At 40.4% G+C, this 25,753-nt stretch overlaps 1 protein-coding gene across 8 annotated transcripts in view; it reads left to right on the top strand.

The window, feature by feature from the left end:
• Window positions 1-25,753, top strand: part of LOC124777348 (diacylglycerol kinase epsilon) — a 197,903-nt gene that overhangs the window by 167,381 nt on the left and 4,769 nt on the right. For 7 of the 8 annotated variants that reach the window (XM_047252717.1, XM_047252715.1, XM_047252716.1 and 4 more), the window contains one exon: window positions 14,417-14,553. In XM_047252717.1, the coding sequence (XP_047108673.1) occupies window positions 14,417-14,553 (137 nt within the window). The remainder of the gene's footprint in view (window positions 1-14,416; window positions 14,554-25,753) is intronic. The other variant, XM_047252718.1, reaches the window with a different exon arrangement.

Genomic DNA, 25,753 nt, shown 5'->3' on the forward strand with positions numbered 1-25,753 from the left:
AATTAAAACCATATGGTCAGTCGTAAAGGAAGTTGCTGGTCTGCAGAGACAGGTCGAGGATATAGAATCAGTGCGTAGTGGGAATGTCTGCGTTACTGATAAGTCGCATATATTTAATAATCACTTTCTGAATATAGCAGGTGAACTAAATAGAAACCTAGTCCCAACAGGGAATCATATAGCGCTCTTAGAAAAAAGTGTTCCGAGACTGTTACCTGAAATGCTCCTCCATGATACTGACAAGAGGGATATTGAGTTAATAATTAAATCACTAAAGACCAAGAACTCTCATGGATATGACGGGGTATCTAGCAGAATACTGAAGTATTGTTCTATGTATGTTAGCCCAGTTCTCAGCCATATCTGTAACTTTTCCTTTAGGAGTGGTCGGTTTCCTGACCGATTAAAGTACTCGGTAGTGAAGCCACTTTATAAAAAGGGAGACATTGATAATGCTGACAATTTTAGACCTATTTCTATGCCATTGGTGTTTGCTAAAGTTATCGAGAAGGTTGTATATACAAGGTTACTGGAGCATTTAAATTCACATAATTTGCTGTCAAATGTTCAGTTTGGTTTTAGAAATGGTTTAACAACTGAAAATGCTATATTCTCTTTTCTCTGTGAGGTTTTGGATGGATTAAATAAAAGGTTGTGAACGCTAGGTGTTTTCTTTGATTTAACGAAGGCTTTTGACTGTGTTGACCACAAAATATTACTGCAGAAGTTGGACCATTATGGGGTAAGGGGAGCAGCTTACAATTGGTTCGCCTCTTACTTTAAGAACAGAAAGCAGAGGGTAATTCTCCGCAATATTGAGAGTGGTAGTGATGTTCAGTCCCAATGGGGCACTGGTAAGTGGGGCGTTCCCCAAGGGTCGGTGCTGGGGCCACTGCTGTTTCTTATTTATATAAATGATATGCCTTCTAGTATTACAGGTGATTCAAAAATATTTCTGTTTGCTGATGACACCAGCTTGATAGTGAAGGATCTTGTGTGTAATATTGAAACAGTAACAAATAATGTAGTTCATGAAATAAGTTCGTGGCTTGTGGAAAATAATTTGATGCTAAATCACAGTAAGACTCAGTTTTTACAGTTTCTAACTCACAATTCAACAAGAACCAATATTTTGATCAGACAGAATAGGCATATTATAAGTGAGACGGAACAGTTCAAGTTCCTAGGCGTTCGGATAGATAGTAAGCTGTTGTGGAAAGCCCATGTCCAGTATCTTGTTCAGAAGCTAAATGCTGCTTTATTTACCATTAGAACAGTATCTGAAATAAGGGACACTTCAACACGAAAAGTAGTCTACTTTGCATATTTTCATACACTTATGTCATATGGTATTATTTTTTGGGGTAATTCTTCTGATTCAAAAAGGGTATTTTTGGCTCAAAAACGGGCTGTTCGAGCTATATGTGGTGTAAGTTCGAGAACGCCTTGTCGACCCCTATTCAAAAATCTGGGAATTCTGACATTGCCCTCACGGTATATATTTTCTTTAATGTCGTTTGTTATTAGCAATATTAGCCTATTCCCAAGAGTTAGCAGCTTTCAATCAGTTAATACTAGGCAGAAATCAAATCTGCATGTAGAATGCACTTCCTTGACTCTTGTGCAGAAAGGAGTGCAGTATTCGGCTGCATCCATTTTCAATAAGCTACCACAAGAACTCTAAAATCTTAGCAGTAGCCCAAACTCTTTTAAGTCTAAACTGAAGAGTTTCCTCATGGCTCACTCCTTCTATTCTGTCGAGGAGCTCCTGGAAGAGCTAAAAAATTAAGCAAATTCCAGTGTTACATTGTTGATTTTCTTCATTTAAACGTACGACTTGTCACCTGAATGTGTTTTTTTATATTTCATTTTATCTGTTTCTAATATCGTGTTATAATTTCATGTATTGACTCGTTCCATGACCAAGGAGACTTCTCCTTAATTTGGTCCCACGGAACAATAAATAAATAAATAAAAAATAAATAAAAGTAGGAAAGACTTCTGTGATAGAAGTATGTGAATATGGAAAGAGGGAAAAAATAGATAGTTCCTCAAATGAGAAGTAAGATAGGAAATAAATAGAAGTGGTTGCTAAGATTGAGGAACAGAAAGAAGATAGCCCCAAAGACTGGAAACCCTTTCCACGCCCCTTCCCCAGGGTCCCTACCTCGCAGGTACTTGAGTGAGAAGCAAGAAGAGGTTTGATGTTAAATCGTCTCCTACAGAATGGACATTCCCACCTTCACCCTTGAGGTCCCTGAAGGAAATCTTAGCAACCCTATGGGAATGGCAAATGATGCTGAATCAGTCACACTTGTTCAGGAAGGTTGTTTGAAAGGTGTGGTGTGTGTTTTGTGTTGGTTGTGATTTATGTGTTCTTGTAAACCTTGCTGTTATCTCAGTACCCACCCCTTTCAAACTGATACAAACCCTCCCATCAACATCATATCTCATAAAAGGTATAAAATATTTTGTACAAAGTAGAAAATTGTATGCTATAGTATCGTCATTATTTAATTAGTCATCCAATATTATATGTTCTGCTAACATAATATTCACTTCTGTTCATTAAGACAAATATGCATTAGGAAATATAAATGTGAACTCTGGTCTGATTATGGTGGTACACCTGTCAAAGAATAACGCGGTTGTCCTAAGGCCAGCTCAGCCAGGACGGAAACCTCGTGTAGAGCAAAAAAGGCAAAAGCTGGCTTGACTATATTACAGTCCGAGAATAGTATTCCCATGACCGAGGGAGATAAGAACTGACCAGGCACGTAATATACCATGTCCCAAGGCTGTGCCAAATTACTGAGATCGGAGACAACATGTGTACAAATTTCAACCTCATCCTGCAGCCGAGCAAAGTCAGGACATCTAACTGACTGGAACAAGAAAATCTCTTACCATGAGCAATTTTGGATGACGTAATCACAAATTCTCACTGGTATGGTTCTTTCCAGTACCTCTAAGTGTGGAATGATAGAATAGTTTATGAATTTTGTGGGAATTCAGTGCAGAAAAATTATTACTGAAGAAACACCAAAAACAACTCAGGGACCTGATGTTCGGCACTCTGCCCATTAACTAAGAATGTTAACATCCCTGGGGGAAATAAAACTTTACGTCTTTCACATTGTAGTTTCCCTTTTCTGATCCAGTTGTAGGATCCACTAAAAATAACGTCTTGGGATGGATTACCGTTTGTACTCGGGATATGGTGCTTCGTATTTTTGGAAAAACTTCTGTGTTTCTTTCTTCATGGCAGAGATTTGAAGATATTGCTTTATAAGAACTAGGTCATTGACCTTGTTCTGAGGTTCTACAGCTTTCTCATTACGCTTACTCACCCTCTGCTGGGCCTCCTCAACTAAATTCTTAGAAATGATTTCCTGGTTCAATTCATAATTGACGCTTGGTTGTTCAGGCCCACTAAAATATTTAATGAGAGGTTCTTCTACAAAAGATTTGCCTGTTACTTCTAAAGGTGATAACCCCTGTTGACAAATGTGGTAATTCATTTAGAATAAGTTCAAAGTCTTTAATTTTCGTCGCCCATAAAGTATGTTTTTCATGGCAGTAAGTACAGCATAATTTCCCAGTTTCTTTCATAACTCTTTCACATGGATTCAAGGACAGGTTGTAGTTGGATATTAATGCTTGATGAATACCTTCCCAAGCTAGGAACTTTTTTAAAATTCCTTACTCACGAACTGTGGTCCATTACCAGTAAGAAACCGTTTTGGTTTACCTACCTCCAGAAAGTATTATTGTAAACAATGTATAACTGTTTGGGTATTTGCTCTTTTGTTTGTGTATTGTTTAACATATTTTGACCAACACTGTATGATAACCAAAATGTATGACATTCCTCCCTTTCCTTTTTGAATTGGTCCAAAAAAATCTGCTGCTGTGAGAACTTAGGGATAACCAATACATTTTGTACTTAACACGAGTATTATTCTCTTTCACCTTCTGACAGATTTCACAAGTTCTAATTAAAAATGCTACTTTATGCCCTAGCTTCTTAAAATAATAAAAATTATTCATATGAGCTATAAATTTTTTTATTCCGAAGTGTCCATATCCTGTATGAACATACCCCACAAGTGCATCTTCCATTACCTTAGGAATGCACAAACGCCATTGTTGCGATGTCACACTGTCTTTCAAAACAAATTGTGACCTATAATTTTCCATTTTCCTACTTGATTAGGAGGTAAGGAATTTCGGATACACATACAAAACATTTCTGTAAAATAGGGATAATGATGGATATTTTCCATTATTCTCTGAGCCATCTCTTGTAATCTGATGTTCAAATGTTTTAATCACATAACATTAATTGCAAATATAACACCGGGTCCTTCCATGCATTTTAATTCTTCTGTGCCTATGGGTAACGTAGACAAAGCATCCGGTACAATATTCTCGGACCTTTTACATATTGTATCCTAATATAATATTCCTGTAGGAAAAGCATCCAGTGCATTAACCTACTATGTAATAAATGACAACTCATTAGAAATGATAAAGCTTGATGGTCTGTACAAATGTAGATATCTGAACCACATATTAATGTTTGAAATTTTTCGATACTTCATACAATTGCTAACAGTTCTTTTTCAGTATCCGTGTAATTTAACTCATGTTTGTTCAGACTACGGCTAGCAGAAGCTATGGTTCAGTGTTCTACGTGATTTAGATCCCACTCTCCTTGGAAAAGTTCTGCTGCAATATCATAATCCGATGCATCTGTTAAAATTTTAAATGGTTCGCCCATAACCAGATGATGTAATATGGGTGACTCAACAAGTGCTATATTGACATTTTCAGATACTTCATTCACCTCTTTATCCCAAATCCATTGTACTCCCTTCCTTAATACACTTAAAATTTTCGGGTCATTCATTTCTTGCCCTCTTACGTACCATCGATAGTATCCAGCCATACCTATAAATCCCTTCAGCTGTCTTACATTTCTAGGATGTGGACATTCTTTAATAGCTTTAATGCGTTCAGGGTCCGGTCTAATTCCCTGCACCCCTACCATATGCCCTAAAAACTTAAACTCTTGATGCGCAGAATATGATTTAGATAGCATCACCGTAATACCTTTCTCTTTAAATTTTTTCAGGGTCTTACCCAATGTTATACAATGTTCTTCCCAAGAAGGTGATATTATCAGGATGTCATCTACATATATTATTAAATCCTCCAAGAAATCTCTCCCTAATGCTTCATCCAGCGCACATATAAATATGGATACAGAAATATTAAATCTGAATGACAATGCATTGAAATGGTATGATTTACCACCAAACAAAAATGCTGTATACTTCTTTGATTCTGGATGTAACCTAATTTGCCAATACCCCGCAGTCAGGTCCATCATGCTGAAAAACCTTGCTTTCTCAAATTTGGATAACAATTCATCAATGTTAATGGGTCTGTCCTCTTTCTGTCTCTATATGCTTATTCATCCATGCGTCTAACACTAATCGTACTCTACCTGTAGTTTTATTCACCTCAACCAAAGGGTTATTCAGGTGCTGGAGCTACGTTATATTTTTATTAATCATTTTGTTGATTTCCTCCCTAACTGCTTCTTTCAAACTTACCAGTATTGGAAACACTACAATGTTCGGTGACCCCTTGTACATATGGTAATAGGGCTATGTCCTGTGCAGCCATCTGCTCTTCCCTTTGGCTTCATCTTTTTTCACCATGTTTTATCTATTATATTCCTGCCATAACCATTGGCTACAAAAATGGATGTGAGGTTTCATAGTTCTGCCTTCAGGTGTTTGTCATCACTTGTCCTGTGGGTCCTCCCAGTTAAAGTGTGAAGGATGGACTTCTGTGTAAGATGATGGTGGGAGAAGGTGTGGAGGTACCTGTCTGTGCTGGTGGCTTTTCTGTATACTCTGTGGCCAAGTTTATCATCAGGTTTACGGTAAACTTCCACGTCGAGGAAAGGCAGCATCCTATTCTTTTCAATCTCCATAGTAAACTGTATTTTACTATGCTGTTGACTGAGATGTTGGTGGAACTGCTGTAGTTCCTCCTTTCCACTTGACTAGATGATGAAGCCATCATCAACATATCAGAGCCAGCAATCAGGGCATAATGGTGAGGGCCAGAGAGCTGTTTCTTCAAATGCCTCCATGAAGATGTTTGCTCCAACAGGCGAGATGGGGAACCCATAGCTACACCATCCATCTATTCATAAATTTCCCCTTTCCACCTTAAATGGGTGGTTGTTAAACAGTGGCACACTAGTTTGTAGATGTCAGGTACCACACTTTCCTCTAAGATGGTCACCATGTCTGACACTGGTGGTACGTTCATGAATAGAAACTTCACATCAAAACTAACCATCAGATCTGTAGCTAAGACACAGCCGATAGCAACAAGTACGTGTATAGCTAAAAAGTTAGGAAAAAGCTTGCAATCTACAATCAGTGTGTATAATCAGTTTGGATGTATGGAAGCAAAGCGTTCTCATTAATGTGCAAACTGTTCGATAACTAGGGTGGTTCAGAGAGGAATTCAGAGTTTAATGTTGGTGATTACAAGGGCAAGCAACAATAAGACAGATTACGAGACACACTGGAATTGGAGGCGTGTTTATGATTCAAATGAAATGAAATGGAGACAGGAAGGACATTAAACCAGGAGAATGTAAGAACAAAGGAAGTAGTTTGTTTCATTTCAACATATAAAAAAAGATAAAAGTGATGACGTGGGCAAATGACATTAGAAAACAACCAATGGAATGTGTATAGCTAAAAAAAAAAAAATTAGGAAAAATTCTAGAGGGGACATTTATCCAACAGTGGATACTGAATGCGTAATGAAGGCTATGAGTGAATCTGTAGAAAGGATGTAGCATAAGCTTAATTATCACAGATTTTTATGAAACATTTCTGTTGTTGAAGACAGCATTAATTTGAGAAATGTGCGAGAAGAATTATTAAGTGATACTTTTTTCCTTTGCATGGCTGTATTTACTAAGCAAAAATGAACATATCTAACACAATCAGCTGATTTTGTCCTCTACAGCCATTTTCAAGTGATCAATCTGTAAAGATAAACTTTGTTGTTGTTGTTGTTGACATCTTCTGTCTGAATATTGGTCTGATGCACTCTCCATGCTACTCTATCCTGTACAAGCCTCTTCATCTTTCTGAATGTGTTTACTGTATTCATCTCATGGTCTCCCTCTATGATATTTACCCCCATGCTTCCCTCCAATACTAAATTGGTGATTCCTTGATCATCAGAATGTGTCCTATCAACCGACACCTTCTTCTAGTCAGGTTGTGCTTCAAATTTCTTTTCTTCTCAGTTTCATTCAGTACCTCCTCATTAGCTACATGATCTGCACATGCTTCTGTAGCACCACATTTGTAAAGATGCTGCTCTCTTTTTGTCTAAACTGTTTATCCTCCATGTTTCACTTTCGCACATGTCTACTCTCCATACAAATACTTTCAGGAAAGACTTCCTAACATTTAAATCTATATTCATTGTTAGAAAATTTCTCTTCTTTAGAAACACTTTTCTTGCCATTGCCAGTCTACATTTTATATCCTTCCTACTTCTGCCATGAGCAGTTATTTTTCTGCCCAAATACCAAAACTCATTTACTACTTTTAGTGACTCATTTCTTAATCAGATTCCCTCAGCATCAACTGATTTAACGTAACTACACTCGATTACTCTTATTTTGCTTTTGTTAATGTTCGTCTTGTATCCCACTTTCAAGACACTGTCCAGTCCGTTCAACTGCTCTTCTAAGTCCTTTGCTGCCTCTGATATAATTACTATGTCATTGGAAAACCTCAAAGTTTTCGTTTCTTCTCCCTTAACTTTAATTCCTAAACCAATCCTCTCTTCCCCCACCCCCCACCCCACCACCTCCCCCCTGCTCAATGTACAGATTGAATAATGTCGGTAATAAGATGCAATGCTGTCTCACTCCTTTCTCAACCACTGCATCCTTTTCATGCCCCTTAACTCCTATAACAGTTGTCTGTTTTCTGTACAAGTTGTAAATAGCCTTGTGCACATTGTATTTTAACCCTGGTACCTTCAGAACTTCTAGGAGAGTACTCCAGTTAACATTGTCAGAAGATTTCTTGAAGTCTCCAAATGCCACAAACGTATGTTTGCCTTTCCTTAACCTATATTCTAAGATAAGTTCTAGGGTCAGTACTGCCTTGCATGTTCCCACATTTCTCTGGAATCCAAATCTTCAACAAGGGCATGTTGTACCAGTTTTTCTATTCTTCTGTAAAGAATTTGTGTTAGTATTTTGCAGCCATGACTTATCAGACCGATAGTTCGGTCATATTCCCATCTGTCAGCATCTTCTTTCTTTGGAATTCAAATTATTACATTATTCTTGAAGTCTGAGGGTATTTTGCCTATCTCATACATTTTGTACACAAGATGGAAGAGTTTTGTCATGGCTGGCTCACTACTACTGTCAGTAGTTCTGATGGAATGTCATCTACTCCCGGTGCCTTGTTTAGACTTAGGTCAGGCAGCAGCTGCCAGCCAAGATAGAGCAGCAGTGGGGAAGTAACCGATTTTGTGACATTTGACTAGTTCCTAACAAGTAGCAAATTATTTAGCCTCACCTGCATGCTTTGTTAGTTTAGTTTTTGAATGTATGTGTGTTGATCTGATGTATTAGACACAGTTCATATGTTTTCATCAGTGTCTCCAGTAGAGGTCTGCAGCCCATGTCAATAGTCCTTTGTTTGCCTATGTAGTGTAGTAGTTCATGGTCTTTAGTATAGATTGGGTCTGTGTTTGCTGTGTGTGAATACAAGCCAAGTTGTTGACACTTTGCTCTCAGCTCCAAGCTGTGTTGACGTCAATTACACAGCTTGAGGCTGCAGTGCATGGGCATCACTGTTGTGGCCAGCTGTGGGGATCCAACACACATCAGCATGACCCATGAGTCAACTGATCAGTCTGTACCAGTGGTCAGCCCAGTTACTGCTCACATTGAAATTGACACCTCACCCATGTTCGAGTGGGAGATCACCTCAGGGTGCGGCAGACTTCTTTGGGCGGCCGAACATAAGGCCTCCCAAGTGTAGCAAACAGGTTCCCGGTGCTGTCTGTAGTTGACACTGTCCCTCAGCCAGATGTAGTTGCTTGTCCTGTTTCAGAGGAAACCTCTCAGTCTCCAATATCTGAGCAGTCATAGAGGGTGGGATTATTGGCTTTAATGTTAGGTGTGTTATGGGTCCCCTTAGAAATATGGCTGCCAAGGAGAGAAAAAGTCAGTGTGCCCTCTGTGGGCATACTGGGTGGAGTGTTTCCAGATGTGGAACGGGTCCTTCTGGATGCCATGAAGAGAGCACAGGGTGCAGCTAACTGCAGGCGGTGGCTCATGCCGGTACCAGTGATGTATGCCACTTTGGATTAAAGAGATTCTCCCTGGTTTTGAGCAGATATCACCATTTGCAGTATAGTCGACAGGACCGATTGCAGACCTCTGGGACAGAACCGATTCGAGGGTCTCAACCAGAGGATCACATGGTTCTGTGACCGTGTACACTGCAGATTCCTTCACTTGCGCCATAGGGAGGTGGCGTTTTTGGTTCTACTAAATAGGCAAGGAGTTCACTACTTGCAGGAGGTGGCTACAAGGGGTTACGGGGGCTGTGTGGCATGGGCTGGGCAGTTTTTTAGGTTAGAGGGTCTCGTGGAAACACAAAAAGGTCTTCAGTCTCAAAGGGTGCAGGACAAACAGATGAAGAACCTAGATATAGGAACTATCAATATAACAGTTGTAAATTGTCATAGCTGTGTTGGCAAAGTACCAGAGCTCCAATCTCTAATAGAAAAACAAATCATTATAGGCACTGAAAGATGGCTAAAACCCGGGTTAAGTGCAGCTGAAATTTTTGCAAAGGATCTAACAGTGTTCAGAAAGGACAGGCTAAATACAACTGGTGGTGCCATGTTTATTGCTGTTAGAAGGGGTTTTATCTTGTAGCAGAACTGAACTAGGTAGTTCTTGTGAGTTAGTTTGGGTAGAGGTCATTCTTGGCAATCACAATGAAATAATAATTGGATCCTTTTACTGACCTCCCAACTCAGATGTTACAATTGCTGAAAGCTTCAGAGAAAACTTGTGTCTAATTTCAAATACGTGCCAGATTCATGCAACCATAGTTGTTAATGACTTCAATTTACCCTCGATATGTTGGCACAAATACATGTTTAAATCCAAAATTGTGCTGCGCACTTTCTCTGAAAATTATTTCAAGCTTTTAGTTCTTGAGCCCACATGAACAGTAAATAGTTGTAGAAACACACTGGACCTCTTAGCAACAAATAATATGGAGCCCATAAGGAGCATCAAAAGTGATACAGAGGTTAGTGAATACATGTTGGTCATAGACGGACTCAATTTTATAACTCCCAAATCCAACAAAAATAAACGAAAAATATATTTATTCAAAAAAGCAGATAAAAATTTGCTTTATGCCTTCCTGAGAGAGAATCTCCAGTACTTCCAAATAAACAATGTAACTGTAGACCAAATGTGTCTTGAATTCAAAGAAATATAATTGACAGCAATTGAGAGATTTATGCCAAATAAGTTAACAAAAGGTGAAATTGGTCCCACATGATACACAAAACAGGTCAGAACACTGTTGCAGGAACAACGAAAAATGCATGAGAAATTTAAACGAATGCAAAATCCCCATGATTGGCGATCTTTTACAAAGGTTCGAAATTCCTACACCAAAGAAGATGAAGTATATATTCCAAACCTCAAATCGAGAACAGCTGACAACATGAGTAACTTAGAAATAGATATCCACGGAGTAGCGAAGCAACTTAAATCACTTAATGAAAGCAAGTCTTCCGATCCAGACTGTAGACCAATTAGGTTCCTTTCAGAGTATGATGATGCAATAGCTCCATACTTAACGATCATATACGACCACTCGTTCGACAAAAGATCCATACACAAAGATTGGAAAGCTGCACAGCTCACACCAATATTCAAGAAAGGCAATAGGAGTAATCCACTAAATTATAGGCCCATATTATTAACATTGATGAACAGCAGCAATTTGGAACATATATTGCGTTTGAACCATAAGAATTACCTTGAAGAGAACAGACTGTTCAACATGGATTTAGGAAACATTGCTCTTTTGAAACACAACTACCCCTTTATTCACACAAAGTTTTGAGTGCTGTCAACAAGGGATTTGCAATTGATTCTGTGTTTCTAGATTTCCAGGAAGCTTTTGAGACTGTACCTCACTAGCGGCTTGTAATGCAATTTCGTGCTTATGGAATATTGTCTCATTTATGGGACAGGACTCATGAAATCCTGTCAGAGAGGCCACAACCGTCTTAGATTGTTTGCAGGTGATGCTGTCGTTAATCGTCTTGTAAAGTAATCAGAAGATCAAAACAAATTGCAAAATGGTTTATAAGAAATATCTGTATGGTGCGAAAATTAGCAATTAACCCTAAATAATGAAAAGTGTGATGTCATCCATATGAGTGTGCAGTGTTACGTGGCTTTATGCTTAATTACAGACTTACTATTTTTGTTTTCACAACGTAACACCTGCTGTTTACATCCTTCTTCATTGCTGAGCGATATATCACTTTTCATTCTGACGCTGCAACTCTTCCTTTCCTATATTTTTACTAGTTTTTAGCTATGTAAATGATGAACTATTGGTTTTGCCGCTTAACAATTTTTTAATAACTGTGGAAGTATTACAGGCATCCAGTCCCACCTAATGTGTCACCCGCCTATACGTTTTACATAAGCCTTTCAAGACCCGATCGATCTGTTTACAAAGAGAAAGCAGAATATCTCTTCCTTTGATGTTGTCAAACAACGACCTAGGAAGCTCGACGCCCTTGCAGCCCAGGCTCTTCCATAGCTTGCGGTAGTTTGCAGCATTCATTTTATTCCTTGCCCACTTGCCGCTACGTTGAACTTTCGTGGTGATCGTTGGGCAACGTCTTCCACGTTATCTGCAACATAAATAAACTTTCTTCCCACTATTTCTGAAAACCCAAAAACAAACTTAAAGAACGTAATAATAATAACTGTTCTTACAATTATTCGTATAAGTCTTGGTAGATTTAATGAGGGGTGGGACAGGCCTAAGCCTTGTGACACCACAAGTGCTAAAAGGAATCCATTATACATCAGTTACACAATAAATCATTCAAATCTAAATGCCATCAGTACAACTAAATGCCAAAGAATTAAGATTACAAACTACTTAAATTTGAAAGAATGCACAGAAAAATGTTGTGGAGAAGGTGAACCAAAGATTGGATTTTATTGGCAGAATTCTTAGAAGATGCAACAGATCTACTAAGAAGACTGCCATCATTATGCTTGTCCATCCTCTTTTGGAGTACTGGTGTGAGTGTGGAATCCTTACCAGATAGGATTAATGGAGTACATCACAAGAGTTCAAAGAAGGGCAGCACATTTTGTGTTATTGAAAAATAGGATGGACATCATTAAAACAAAGGCATTTCTTGCTATCGCAAGATCTTCTCTCAAAATTTCAATCACCATCTTTCTCCTCCGAATGCAAAAATATTTTGTTGACGCCAACCTACATAAGGAAAAACAATCATCATCATAAATTAAGGGAAATCAGAGTTCGCACGTAAAGATATAAGTGTTCAATTTTCCACATGCTGCTCAAGAGCGGAATAACAGAGAATTATTGTGAAGATGGTTCGGTGAACCTACTGCCAGGCACTTAAGTGTGATTAGCAGAGTATTTGTGTAGATGTAGATGCAGATGCAAATGAGGTCTTTCACTGCTCTGTCAAATTCTTTTCGCAGTATGATACCTCTGATCTCATCTTCATCTACATCCTCTTCCATTTCTGTAATACTGCCTTCAAGTTCATCTCCGTTGTATAGACCCTCTATGTACTCCTTCCACCTTCCAGCTTTCCCTTCTTTGATTAGTGCTGGTTTTCCATCTGAACTCTTGATATTTCTGCAGCTGTGTCACTTTTCTCCAAAGGCCTCTTTAATTTTCGTGTTGGCAGTATCTATCTTTCCCTGAGTGAAATACATTTCTAAATCCTTACATTTGTCCTCTGGGCATTCCTGCTAAGCCATTTTGTACTTCCTGTCAATCTCATTTTTTAGACATTAATATTCCATTTTACCAGCTTCATTTGCTGCATTTTTATTTTTGTATGTTCTCTTTTCATCAGTTAAATTCAATATCTCCTGTGTTATCCAAGGGTTTTAACTAGACCTTGTCTCTTTACCTTTTTGATCCTCTACTGCCTTCACTATTTCATCTCTCAAAGCTACTCATTTGTTGTCTATTGCATTCCTTTCCCCTGTTATAATAAATTGTCGCCTTATCTTCCCTCTGAAACACTCAGCAATCTCTCGTTGTTTCAAATTATCCAGGTTCCATCTCCTTAATTTCCTACCTTTTTGCGATTTCTTTAGTTTTGTCTACAGTTCATAACCAATAAATTGTGGTCAGAGACCACATCTGCACCTGAAAAGTCTTGCTTTTCAATGCCTGGTTCCTAAATCTCTGTGTTCCCATTTTATAGTCAAAAGCTCCTAATGTCTCCAGGTCTCTTCCACATGATTCTTAAACCAAGGATTAATGATGATTAAATTATGCTTTGTGCAAAATTCTGCCAGGCGACTTCCTCTTTCATTCCTTTCCCCAAGTCCATATTCACCTATAGTTTTTCCTTCCCGTCCTTTACTTACCATTGAATTCTACTCCCCCATCACAATTAAATTTTCATCATCCTTAACTACCTGAATAATTTCTTTTATCACAACATACATTTCTTCAATCTCTTCATCATCTGTGGATCTAGTTGACATATAAACTTGTGATACTGTGTTGTGTGCTGGCTTTTTGTCTACCTGGGCTATGGTAATGCTTTCACTATGCTGTTCATAGTAGCTTACCCACATTCCCATTTTCCTATTTATTATTAAACCTTCCCATGCATTACCTCTATTCAATTTTGTATTTATACTAGACCTATAAGTATGTAAGTATCAGTACATGTGGATTTCTTTATTTTTGTTGTCCTTAAATTGTAATACCAAGGCATGTTCAGTGTCCTTGTAGAAGAGATCTATAGATGAGTAGAACTATTACTACTAGGCACTTGTGAATCTACATGCACGTAAAAGTATATTTGTAATTCATATGTTATTTATTGTACAACCAAACTTAAAACTCTGAAACTCATTGCAGTTAATCCTCTTCGTATGTGCTTTTTCTTACAGGATCGAGCTAAAATATTATCTTGAAATTCCTGTACAATTTTTAACTCTTTCTGTTTGTGGTTCACCAAAATGTACAACACAGCCTTTCTCCCATATTTCTAGCAGATGAAACAGTGCCTTCTCAGAACATCAGTGATGGTAAATTGGAAGTCGTAGGAATTTATTCATCTTTCCACATTGCACAGCTACAAGTGGGCCTGTCTCAGCCATATAGATTTGGGCAAGCATCACAAGTTAAGGTAACAAATATTTTGTTTTCTCCTTTAATACTTTGGTGTCAACTTAAAATGAAAATTAATTTTGATAAGTATAATGTATCAGTTTTCATTCATAATTTGCATCTCTGTTAGAAATTTATAAAGGAGTGGATACCTTTCCATAGCTTCATCCAAGGCAAGGAATTTCTGTATTGTAATGTTTGGTGCTGTGGCACTCATTTTGGAAAGTTATTTACAAATGACATGTATGGAAGATAGATTTATACTATAGTGTCATGACACTAGAATAATTCTGGCTGGCATCAACCTAAATCAGATGGAGCACAGTTTAGTGTGTGACTTTCTCAAAGCAGTGTACTCAAGCTTTGGTGAAGTGGGTGTGATTCCATGTGTGTGTGTGTGGGGGGGGGGGGGGGGGGGGGGGGGACACCAATGTGTATGCACCTCAAATTTTACAAAGTCAGATGAAAGAAAATTAACTTACTTTGGCCACATTACAGTAGGCTAGACATCATTGCCAGATCTATTTACAATTGTAGATTGCACTATTTTTTATACAGATCAGTGTATTTATTTGCTTAAGAAATGTTTCCTGTACATTCGTATCCTGTGTATAGTCACTTGAGTGTCTCCCCCCAGGGGCTCACATCTCTTTTGTGAGTATGTCCTTGGCCACCACAGGGCCCCAGCCCTTGCAGCGCTATTTCTGTTTCCGTGCTGCAGGTCTGTTTTTCTCATATTCTTTTTTTCCTCTCTACTTTTCCATTAGCAGTCTTCTTGGTGCCAATTGTGCTTGAATCTGGTTTGTGTTTTGGACATTCATTTTCTTACCTTCCAGCCTTATACACCTTTTCATTATAATTATGTGGTCCCTTTGTTGTGTCTGACTTGCTACTTCTTTTCTAAATTTTACAAAATGGTGGATCATGCAGGGAAAGGCCACCTGGCACAGTGTATATTCCACCTTTTGTGCCTTTCTCTCTTTGCACCCTTAGTTCTTGGAACCGTACTACACCCAAACACAGCATGGTAATCATTCTGTTGTGGGGAGAGTCATCAAGTACAAGCACAGTGGTGAGCACACACGGATCACACTGTTAGTGGAATCTCCCCATGAAAGCCAAGAAGTATGTGCCAGTCACGGCTGGGGCACAAGGACTCAGATCAATGGTTTACTGGCCAGGCTTGATGGCATCTATGGGTAGAGCTGTCATTCGGAGTAGGTGGTACCATTGCGGAACGTTCTCATATGAAGCAAACATGCCCCCAGCAGTCACTTTTGAAGCTAAGACTTATTACTAGGCAGAGAAGTATGACTCCAAAATGTTCCTTTCCTTGGCTACATTATGAGAGTAACATAGGGCTCAGAGACAAGGTGAGAAATAGTCCCCCCTGCCAAATACTTGGTTTGATCTAGGACAAATGAGAATTCCATTTTGACTGCAAACCCATTATTTTTTGTTGTTGAAGACCTTGAGGACAGGTTTGGGGAAGTGGAAGTTATTTCAAAAATTAAAATTTGCTCTGTTCTGGTTAAAATAGTCCCCCCCCCCTCCCCCTGCTCGGTCTCAGCTGCTGCTTGCTTGCAACAAGCTGGACAACATTCCTGTCTCTATAACCCCTCATAAAAGATAAATGTGGTACAGGGTATCAGTGTCCAGCGAGATATCCTTGCTGCTTGTGTGGAGCAATCAGGTGTGCATTATGTTCGTTGTATCCAGTGGGGACCAAAAGACAAAAGAGTGGGTAATACTGGAACCTTCATCTTTAGCTTTGAAGGTGACACGTTGTAAGAGAAGTTCAAGGTGATGGTATATTTCTGTAATGTCAGACCATATATTCCTTCTCGCATTCAATACTACAAATGCGTGCAACTTGGACCTGTCTTCTCATTGCAATGCCAGCCTCATCTGTCTGGATTGTGGCCATCTGTAGTACACAAATGCTCCATGTGCCCCTCCCCCCCATCTGTGTCACCTGCAGGGAGCACCATTCATCCTCTCTCTGTTCAGCAGCATGGCACCATTTTCAATCGAGAAAAGAAAATCAAGGAATACAAGCCCTTGACCACATCATATATCAAAAGGCCAAGAAGAAAAGTACATTTGTCTACATACTACATGTATGACGATGACGTACGCTACTGCTACGATGACATCATCCTCTTCAGTGACAGTGCAATCGCCCTACATGTCTTCTAGTCTGTCCCTCATAGCTGCTCGACAACAATTGTTCTCCTGGTATTTGGTGATCTGACTCCCATTGTTTCCCCCACACCCCCTTTGGGAGTCAGTCCTCAGCCCCCTGCTGGAGAAGCACTGTCCTCTTCTGGCATCCCGTACCAGGAAAGGGTCGTTCGGGATGCTCCTTTCCGAGGACTTTGCTGACCTGCAACCAGGTGGCCGAATGAGCCACAGATTGCAGGTCATAGGACTTCTCATTCCTCTTCTGTCCTAGAATCTGTAGCAGACAAGCCCTTTCAGTAGTGTAAATCATCTAAGGACAATAAGGACAAGAAATAGTCCACAAAAAGATGGATATTCTGGTGGCCCCTGTGCCTCTGTATGTATGGTCCCGAACCCACCCACACACTCTGATTCGGAACAAATGTGTATTAATGGTGTATTTTCACAACCAACGGCAACAGGCGACCCTGAAGCACAACCTGCCTCCTAGGTTCCTTCACACCCCCACAGGATACTGATAATGTAAACCTCCAGTGGAAATGTAGTGCTTTTTTCTGCCATTTGGCTGAGGTGCAATGTTTTTTGTGCATGTCCCCTGCTTTTTGCATCACCCTCAATGAAACTTGTTTCTCAGCAATGTGAACCCCTATCCTGTGCAGCTGTTGGGCCTTTTTAAGAATCACATTGACTATGAAAAGGTGTTGTTGGGTGGTGTTTGCACGTACTTTTTGGACTTTGTCTATAGGAAACATGTACCACTCAATATAGCTTTGGAGACTGTGGCTATTCATGTGAAGATATCTCCGGAATTTGCCCTCTGTGATGTGTATCTCCCTCCTGACGATGCAGTATAACAGAACACATTGTGTGCACTGTTTCTTCAGCCTCTAACATTCTGATGACTCAAAGTGTCAGTGTGGGTGTGGGTTATACTGATGTATTTCCCCAAACCACATTCCACTTATTTACGAGGTGACTTACTTGGAATTTTGCAGCCCCTCTTCTTTACGGGATAATCAGCTGCTGGAAAATCTCTTCTTCTTAGATGAATAGAGCTAGGTATAGGAACTTTTAAGCCTCTTTCTACTTATAAAGTGAGTTGACATACAAACTTTCCTTTTTGTCAGTTAACAATGTATTTGACTTTCATGCACAACGTAATTCGCACTTTCAACATACATATGCAACTTTCTGTAAGTACCTTGTACCATCAAACATTAGAAACAAAATGCGTTACAGTTAAAAGAAAGTTAGCTTGACTACCATGACTTTCTTAAAATGAATATGAAAATACGTCTTGCCTCTACCAAGGCTGAGTCAAGAGTCCACAAGAGTACTTTTTCAACTGTTCTTGTTTCACATAACAATAGACAATGGCACAATAAGCACAGAACGGCATAAGAATTCCATAGTTCTTCCTTACACATGCACTAAAACTTCTATGGATTGCCCGGCAGGAACTTGTCGATGCTGTTCAACCACTGCGTCTACTTTCTTCCCTCGACTGATTTTAAACCTGCACACACAAACATATGTGACGCGCAGTAGGTAGGATTCTACCATCCCACACCCGTATCTAGAATATCATGTGTTCGAGATGGTAGTAGGCTGAGTGGTTCTAGAATTTACACAGAAATTCTCGAATCTCTACAAGCCCCCTCTCCCGTCTTTATGTTGTTGGGTAACTTCCATGCCCACAATCCTTTGTGGGGGGAAACTATTACCATTGACCATCATAAAGAAATTGAAAACCTGCATGCAGTGCTCGATCTTTGCCTCTTGAATACTGGTTTTCCTGCACACTTCAGTGTGGCGTGCAGGTCTTATTCGGCCATTGATCTTTCCATTTGCAGCCCAGGTCTTCTCCCATCCATCCAGTGGAGAGTCCATGGTGACCTGTGCATCAATGATCATTGTGTCCCTCCCTCGGTGTCACTCACCTGGGTGTCCACCCAGATGGGCTCTTTCAAAAACAGATTGGTAAGCTTTCACCACTGCTGCCGCCCTTTGCACCTCACCACATGGAGGTATTGATGTATTTGTCCAGGTCACAACTGCAGCCATTCTATCAGCATCTGACTCAGCGATTCCATCTTCATTTTTGACCACTAGATATCACAGTTGGACTCTGCAGCACCATTAGCAACATCCATCAATGGAGCACCTCATTGCCTTTAATGGCCGTGTTGCCAGGCCTGCCACCTCATGAAATGGTAGAAATGAGAATGCTGGGAGTGGTATGTTGTTGCCATTGGATCATGTATCCCTCTTTCAAAGGTTTGCACAGAGATTCGATGCCTCGATGGACACCAGTACCCCATCCGTGTACCTAGTATATCTGTGAGTGGTGATGTCTACACTGATCCAGGCGCTGTTGCTGAAAATTTTGCTTTTCATTATGTTCAAGCCCCTGCATCTGAGAATTACCAGCCTGCATTTTGTTTCCTCAAACAGTGGGTAGAAAGACTTCCTTTACCATTTAATACACCGTCACCTGGAATCTTATAATGCTCTGTTCAGTGAGTGGGAATTTCTCAGTGCTCTAGACATTTGCGCCTGACGCGGCTCCAGAGCCAGACTGCATCTACAGCCAAATGCCCACACATTTAACAGTTGATCACCACTGTCACATGCTTGCCATTTTCCACCACGTCTGGAGCGACAGTGAGTTTCCGTCTCAGTGGTGAGAAAGCATGATCATCTGAATACTGAAATGGGGAAAGCTCCCTCTTGAGATGACAGCTCTTTCCCAGTTAACCTCACTAATGTTGCCTGCAAGATGCTCAAATGTATGGTGAGCTGACAGCTGGGTTGGTACCGAGAGTCCCCGGGTCTTTTGGTTCCATCCCAGGGCAGTTTTTGGCAAGGTCGTTCTACTGCGTGGTCCACCTGGAGTCTGCTGTTTTGTCAGCTTTTATCTGGTATCAACATCTTGTTGCTGTTATCTTTGACTTGCATAGGACTTATATGACGCAATATGGTGTCACCACATCCTCATTACCCTCCATGAGTGGGGTCTTGGGGACCAAATCCCAATTTTTTTCCGGAACTTCTTGTCTCATCGTACTTTACAGGTTCAAGTTGGTGCTGCCTACAGTATTCCCCATATGGAAGAGAATGGGGTTCAACAGGGCTCTGTATTGAGTGTGCCTCTTTTTCTAATGACTTCAGTGGTGTAGTTGCAGCTCTGAGGTCTACAGTGTCACCCTTCCTGTGTGCCGATGACTTTTGCATCTGCTATTACTCCTCAACTGAGGGTGTTGCTGAATGCTGACTGCAGGCTTCCATATCAAAGGCACAGTCCTGGGCTCTCACCCATGGCTTCTGGTTTTCTGCCACCAGGACATGTGTCATGCATTCTATCACCATTGTACTGTCCATCTCAACCAGATATATACCTCAGTAACCAAATGCTCAATGTGGTGGAGTCTTATCGTTTTCTGGGATTAGTCTTCAATGCCCAGTTGATGTGGCTTCCCCACCTTCACCAACTGAAGCAAACGTACTTGTCAGATCTTAATACTCTTCACTGTCTTAGTAACACCAGCTGGGGCACAGATCATTTTATGCTTTTACAGCTCTACAAAGCTCTGATATGGCCATGTCTCAATTATGGGAACCTGGCGTATGGCTCTGCATTTCCTTCAGCATTGTGATTACTGGACCTGATACACTATTGTGGCCTCTGACTTGCAACAGGTGCCTTTTGGACCAGTCCGATGAACAGCCTGCTCGTGGAGGTTGGCATCCCTCCCCTACAGATCAGACACCAACAACTGTTGATCAGCTTTGCAGTACAGATTTGCTGTGCTCCCTCAGCATCTGAGCTGATAGGGAAATCTACCTCCACAACAGAGATTGAGACCTGGAGTCAAGAGTGCAGTTTGCACACAGAGTCTTTGCCCTGAACTCCACCTTACCCCATTGTTGCCTCCATCAGGGGCAAATCATGTGTACCCCCATGGTGTGTACCCCATCCGTGGATCTGCCTCAACCTCTCCTTTGGAACGAAAGACTCAATAGATCCTATGGTTTTTCACTGCCTGCTGCTGGCTGTCCTTGATGCATTTCCAGGCTCAGACATGGCCTACACTGATGGCTGTACAGTCAATGGATGAACTGGTTTTGCCTACACACATGCAAGAGGTAGTGACCTACACTCCCTTCCAAATGGATGCAGTTTATTTGCTGCAGAATTGATAGCCATTGCTCAAGCCCTCAGCCACCTTCATTCATACACTGGCGAGTCATTCGTAATTGGCCTGAGTAGTCTCCAGGAAGTCAACCAGTGCGACCCTTGACACCCATTGGTTGTGATTGTCCAGGATCTCCTGTATGATATCCACCATGCCGAATGGTTGGTTGTCCTTATGTGGACCCCTGGTCACATTGGGATTCCAGGGAACAAACGTGCTGACCGGTTGGCAAGTTGGCTTCCAGGCTTTAGAGGTGGGGGTACTGGAACTGGACCTTCGATCAACTCTATGCCAACAATCGTTGCAGGTCATTGGAGGCTTGGAATTCAGATTGATGTGCCCAACTTTTCCAAATAAACTGCAAACCATAAAGGAGACCACAACCATGTGGCAGACTTTCCTTCATGCTTCTCGCAAGGAATCTACTGTCCTCTATCAACTTTGCATTGTCGACACTTAGCTGACCCACAGCCATATCCTCCAACGTGAGGATCCACACCACTGTCAGTGTGGTGCCTGTCTAAGGTGGTCCACATCCTGCTGGACTGCTCTAATTTGGCCACCATAATGGCAAAACTGTAAGCTTGTTGACATGCTACCTCTGGTGCTAGTGGACTGCCAAAGTGGCTGATCTGGTTTCATGTTTTACCTGTGAAAGTGGTTTTTACTTCTCTCTATGACTTAAGGCACAGTAGCCTCTTTGGTCACTTGAGGGACCGGAGGGGTGCCCCATTGCTAGCTCCACGCCAAGGGGCCCATGGCGGCCCCTGCTCGGTGGTCTGGCCTGGATCCAGCGGGTATCACCTTTTTAATTCTTCTCTTTTACATCTGTCATTGGTTGACAAATTTGTCATCATTGTTCTGTTTCCTGAGATTTTATCTTGTCCATGTAGCTAGTTTTCTTGTAGTAATGGAGAGTGTGGAAGCACCAATTGGATGTGGAGTTTGGTCGCATAACATGACTCGGGTGGAGGGGCTTTAACTGCTTTCTGGGTGGGGCAACTCTCCCATCTTCTCCCTTTTCCCCTTCTCTCACATCTACTTGCTTCTATCTCATGGTTTTCTTGATTCTCAGATGCAATTGAGTCCATTGGTATTTGTCCTTTTTGTCCTTCCTCTCCGTGGACTATTCCCAGCTTGACACACAAAGGATTAAAGGACCGATGACCTTATAGTTTGGCCCCTTTAACTTCATCAATCCATCCATCACATAAGTGTTTAACTGCAATAATGAGTCCTTTTTTAGAACAAATGTGACTTAATGACTTTCACATTTTTGTTCATTGTTATATGTTTTATGCAAAGACATGCAATAATGCTGGATACTTCTGACTGGCAGCATAAGTGTGTCTTTGGTCGCATAACGTGTCCCGTTTCGAACACATGTATCTTGGAAATTATGCTGTCTTGTAGCTTTCGCCATTGGCTGTGATTCTTTTGATGCCTTATCATCTCATTTACCACAGTGCATAAAATGTTACTACTATAGCAATGACAGTCAAATTACGTACATACTAACAATGTGATGTACGAGTGATCATTGAATTGAAAACTGATGACACTGATAGAGGGAATGTACTCACCAAACAACAGCAGCTGTAAACTTTTTGAAAGATACACAATTGCTAGCTTTTAGAACCAGGGCCTCCTTTAGCTGGGTGAACAGTGAATTATTAAAGAGAAAGAGACTGGTAGTGCTTAATTATACATGATATTTTTCTTTATCTTTAATTTTTAATTGTTAGCACATTTCCTGCAACCGTCATCTCACTTCTGCAACAAAACAGAGGCCCTGTCTATGAGAGATAACAAATTTAAATCTTTCAACGTGTTTCATCTGCTGCTACTTTGTAAGAATATTTACTCTATCCATATTGCAAATATCTGATGTGCAGCTTATTGATAAAATCTCCACATTTTTAATGTCTAATACTTCATTACGAAATATACTTCAGCATGTGATTGCGAGGGAAACAGTTGGTTTTCCTTAGTGTAATTGTATTACTATCCTTTACAGATAGCAAATTGCGCTCTAATGTGAGCTTCCTATTTTTTTCATCAAACAGAAAAAGACAAATGTTCATTATTTTTACTTTCTCTCCTTTCATTTCTGTTGTTGTTATTGTTGTTGTGGTCTTCAGTCCTGAGACTGGTTTGATCCAGCTCTCCATGCTACTCTATCCTGTGCAAGCCTCTTCATCTCCCAGTACCTACTGCAGCCTACATCCTTCTGAATCAGCTTAGTGTATTCATCTCTTGGTCTTCCTCTACGATTTTTACCCTCCACCCTGCCCTCCAGTACTAAATTGGTGATCCCTTGATGCCTCAGAACATGTCTAAACTATTTATCATCCATGTTTCACTTCCATACATGCCTAAACTCCATACAAATGCTTTCAGAAACGACTTCCTGACACTTAAATCAATACTCGATGTTAACAAATTTCTCTTCTTCAGAAACGCTTTCCTTGCCATTGCCAGTCTACATTTTATATCCTCTCTACTTCGACCATCATCAGTTATTTTGCTCCCCAAATAGCAAAACTCCTTTACTACTTTAAGTGTCTCATTTCCTAATCTAATTCCCGCAGCATCACCCGACTTAATTCGACTACATTCCATTATCCTCGTTTTGCTTTTGTTGATGTTCATCTTATATCCTCCTTTCAAGACACTGTCCATTCCGTTCAACTGCTCTTCCAAGTCCTTTGCTGTCTCTGACGGAATTACAATGTCATCGGTGAACCTCAAAGTTTTTATTTCTTCTCCATGGATTTTAATACCTACTCCGAACTTTTCTTTTGTTTCCTTCACTGCTTGCTCAATATACAGATTGAATAGCATCGGCGAGAGGCTACAACCCTGTCTCACTCCCTTCCCAACCACTACTTCCTTTTCATGTCCCTCGACTCTTGTATGTCCCTCGACTCTTATAACTGCCATCTGCTTTCTGTACAAATTGTAAATAGCCTTTCGCTCCCTGTATTTTACCCCTGCCACCTTCAGAATTTGAAAGAGAGTATTCCAATCAACATTGTCAAAAGCTTTCTCTAAGTCTACAAATGCTAGAAACATAGGTTTGCCTTTCCTTAATCGTTCTTCTAAGATAAGTCGTAGGGTCAATATTGCCTCACGTGTTCCAACATTTCTACAGAATCCAAACTGATCTTCCCCGAGGTCGGCATCTACTAGTTTTCCCATTCGTCTGTAAAGAATTTGAGTTACTATTTTGCAGCTGTGACTTATTAAACTGATAGTTCGGTAATTTTCACATCTGTCAACACCTGCTTTCTTTGGGATTGGAATTATTATATTCTTTTTGAAGTCTGAGGGAATTTCGCCTGTTTCATACATCTTGCTCACCAGATGGTAGAGTTTTGTCATTACTGGCTCTCCCAAGGCTGTCAGTAGCTCTAATGGAATGTTGTCTACTCCCGGGGCCTTGTCTCGACTTAGGTCTTTCAGTGCTCTGTCAAACTCTTCACACAGTATCATATCTCCCATTTCATCTTCATCTACCTCCTCTTCCATTTACATAATATTATCCTCAAGAACATCGCCCCCGTATAGACCCTCTATATACTCCTTCCACCTTTCTGCTTTCCCTTCTTTGCTTAGAACTGGGTTTCCATCTGAGCTCTTGATATTCATGCAAGTGGTTCTCTTTTCTCCAAAGGTCTCTTTAATTTTCCTGTAGGCAGTATCTATCTTACCCCTCATGAGATAAGCCTCTACATCCTTACATTTGTCCTCTAGCCATCCGTGCTTAGCAGTTTTGCACTTCCCGTCGATCTCATGTTTGAGATGTTTGTATTCCTTTTTGCCTGCTTCACTAGCTGCATTTTTGTATTTTCTCCTTTCATCAATTAAATTCAGTATCTCTTCTGTTACCCAAGGATTTTTACTAGCCCTCGTCTTTTTACCTACTTGATCCTCTGTTGCCTTCACTATTTCATTCCTCAAAGCTACCCATTCTTCTACTACTGTATTTCTTTCCCCCATTCCTGTCAATTGTTTCCTTATGCTCTCCCTGAAACTCTGTACAACCTCTGGTTCTTTCAGTTTATCCAGGTCCCATCTCCTTAAATTCCCACCTTTTTGCAGTTTCTTCAGTTTTAATCTACAGTTCATAACCAATAGATTGTGGTCATAGTCCACATCTGCCCCTGGAAATGTCTTACAATTTAAAATCTGGTTCCTAAATCTCTGTCTTGCCATTATATAATCTGTCTGAAACCTTTTAGTATCTCCAGGGTTCTTCCATCGATACAACCTTCTTTCATAATTCTTGAACCAAGTGTTAGCTATGATTAAGTTATGCTCTGTGCAAAATTCTACCAGGCAGTTTCCTCTTTTGTTTCTTAGCCCCAATCCATATTCACCTACTACGAATCCTTCTCTTCCTTTTCCTACTGTCGAATTCCAGTCACCCATGACTATTAAATTTTCATCTCCCTTCACTACCTGAATAATTTCTTTTATCTCATCATACATTTCATCAACTTCTTCGTCATCTGCAGAGCTAGTTGGCATATAAACTTGTACTACTGTAGTAGGCGTGGGCTTCGTGTCTATCTTGGCCACGATAGTGCTTTCACTATGCTGTTTGTAGTAGCTTACCCGCACTCCTATTTTTTTATTCATTATTAAACCTACTCCTGCATTATCCCTATTTGATTTTGTATTTATAACCCTGTATTCACCTGACCAAAAGTCTTGTTCCTCCTGCCACCGAACTTCACTAATTCCCACTATATCTAACTTTAACCTATCCATTTCGCTTTTTAAATTTTCTAACCTGCCCGCCCGATTAAGGGATCTGACATTCCACGCTCCGAT

This window comes from Schistocerca piceifrons, chromosome 2 (genome assembly GCF_021461385.2).
Source record: "Schistocerca piceifrons isolate TAMUIC-IGC-003096 chromosome 2, iqSchPice1.1, whole genome shotgun sequence".
NCBI classification, from domain to species: Eukaryota; Metazoa; Arthropoda; class Insecta; order Orthoptera; family Acrididae; genus Schistocerca; species Schistocerca piceifrons.